The 2,229-nt window shown below is 40.1% G+C and overlaps 1 protein-coding gene across 1 annotated transcript in view; it reads right to left on the bottom strand.

Moving 5' to 3' along the window:
* LOC104965450 (MAP/microtubule affinity-regulating kinase 3-like) overlaps positions 1–974 on the bottom strand; it is a 4,189-nt gene extending 3,215 nt beyond the window's left edge. The window contains exon 1 of the mRNA XM_010794406.1: positions 941–974. Within this exon, the coding sequence (XP_010792708.1) occupies positions 941–974 (34 nt within the window). The remainder of the gene's footprint in view (positions 1–940) is intronic.
* Between the last annotated feature and the right edge of the window lie 1,255 nt (positions 975–2,229).

Here is a 2,229-nt window from a genome sequence, read left to right as displayed (position 1 = left end):
AACCTGGAACCTCTCTCATACAATACAATAAAGTGTGTGTGCGTGTGTGCATACTGTTGTTCATGCGATAAACTCGCATTTTAAAAGGTTTTTTGCCTGCCGTCTGTCTGCAGACATGTCAAAGCATTAATTCATGGTTTTTACTATCCGGTATCAGTATCTTTAGCGATTCTCTCTCTAGTTTAGCATACTCAGCCCGACTCAGCCTGGTTGTTCCTGGCCCTAGAACCACGATGTTATGGGGCCATTACATCACCTCTATATCAACAGCCCCACCAAAAATATTTTCCACCAGCCGCCACTGTTCGTGGATATATGTGTTGAAATGTGCACGAGTCCGAGTCGAGTCATGCGTCCCGAAAATCGGCACTCGAGTCCAACTCGAGTACGAGTCCAGGATTCGAGTACTCCATCTCTGGCTTACAACTTGTCATGAATTACGTGCTTCTTAAAAAAAATAATAACCTCCTGAAAACATTATCCAAATGTTGCTTTGAAAATGTTCTTCTTTTGTTATCATGTAACATTGAGGGAACGTTTTATAAAAGAACATCTATAATATGTTACCTCAACAACGGCCAAAAAACATCCCCAGAATGTTGCAGGCAAAACGTTATCTCTTTGTTAACCTTAAACCTTATAGGAACATTATTTGAAATAATAAACATCCTAAAAAGGTACTTTGAACATCGGATTAAAACGTTTCTTTAAAACATTATTAGAACCTGTACTTAACGTTGTGAGAACGTTCCATTACATGACATTATTACATTACATTACATACGCTTTTATCCAAAGCGACTTACTTACTCAATACTGTGGGCAATCCCCACAGGAGCAATTTGGGGTGAAGTGTCTTGCCCAGGGACACAACGACATGCTGACTGCAGTGGGGTTTGAACCTGTGCTTTCCTGATCCGAACACCACTAATGCACTAACCACTTTGCCACAGCCCCCCCAGCTGGGAGGCCATTTGGCCTTTGGTGTCACACCATTTTTTAGGGCACAAAGATCACATGCCAGGGCACAAAGGCCATTGAGGGAAGAATGTGGATTTGGAGTTTACAAATAAATAACTTCACTTTCTGTTAAGAAAAAACACACGAATGACATGGAAAACAAATCACTTTTTTAATATCAATAATGTCAAACATTATAAACATATGGGCCTATGGCTTCTTAGTATTACCGTATATAAAAATTAAATACTCTACTTTTAATAATGAAGTGTTTGGTATGTTTTCCATCTACTACTTCTCCCATTCATAAATCCGAAATCAAATCAACAAATCTAACATTCTATTAATATGTAACAAATATATTCAATTTCAGAGCAGAAGAAACAGCCTTCAAGGATCAAACTCTGCACATACATCATTCAGCAGTGCACAGTGAAGCTCTAACATTCAACTGTATGAACAAGCAATACTTTGAAATGCAAAAGTGTGTGTGTGTGTGTGTGTGTGTGTGTGTGTGTGTGTGTGTGTGTGTATGAGGTCTCTTTAATCAATTTTTTCAACTCGAGCGCCAAATTCGCGTGACGCGTTCTCACGGTAGCCAATCAGCAGTAAAGATCTCAGCCACTGACGTTGAATCAGAAAACCAAAACATCAGCCGTTAGCTGTACACAGAGCTCACAGCTCCTCATATCTGTTCAGAAACTGGATAAAAGTTAAACAAGTATAAACCACAGACTGTCTGTTTCGTGGCGAATACAGTCGCTGCTTTATTTCTGTCTTTAGGACGTTGTTGTGGGTTTGGACAGAGCAGCTACAGGTTAGTTTATCCTGATCGATCCGATCTCCATTTAGAAAACACGCATTTTAAAAGGTTTTTCGCCTGCCGTTTTGTCTACACACTTGTCAAAGCATTAATTCCTGGTTTTTACTAACCGTTATCACTTATCAGTATTTAGTTGCTTCGGCATCATTTTGAAACGTGTATTACAATTAAATCAAGGTAAAATGTGTTATTTTGTTATTTTGTTTCTACCACCGTATTTACATGGATATAAGCCCCACCCTCTCTCCAGCGAGTCCTGTTTGAATGACAGGAGTAAACACAGCTGACAGCCGCCGTGAAACTCGATTAGAGCAATGCGAATATTCGCATCGCGTCCGTTGTGAATGCAGCATAATGCAGTTCAGAAACCAGACCACTGCGCTGACGCTTTTAAAGCAACTTCGAGATTTTAACAGTGTGAGCGGCACAAAGGCCATGGTGGTCGT

The sequence above is a fragment of the Notothenia coriiceps genome, unplaced genomic scaffold (genome assembly GCF_000735185.1).
Source record: "Notothenia coriiceps isolate Sejong01 unplaced genomic scaffold, NC01 NC01_scaffold00037244, whole genome shotgun sequence".
Taxonomy (NCBI): Eukaryota; Metazoa; Chordata; class Actinopteri; order Perciformes; family Nototheniidae; genus Notothenia; species Notothenia coriiceps.
This window is presented reverse-complemented; position numbering and strand designations above follow the sequence as displayed.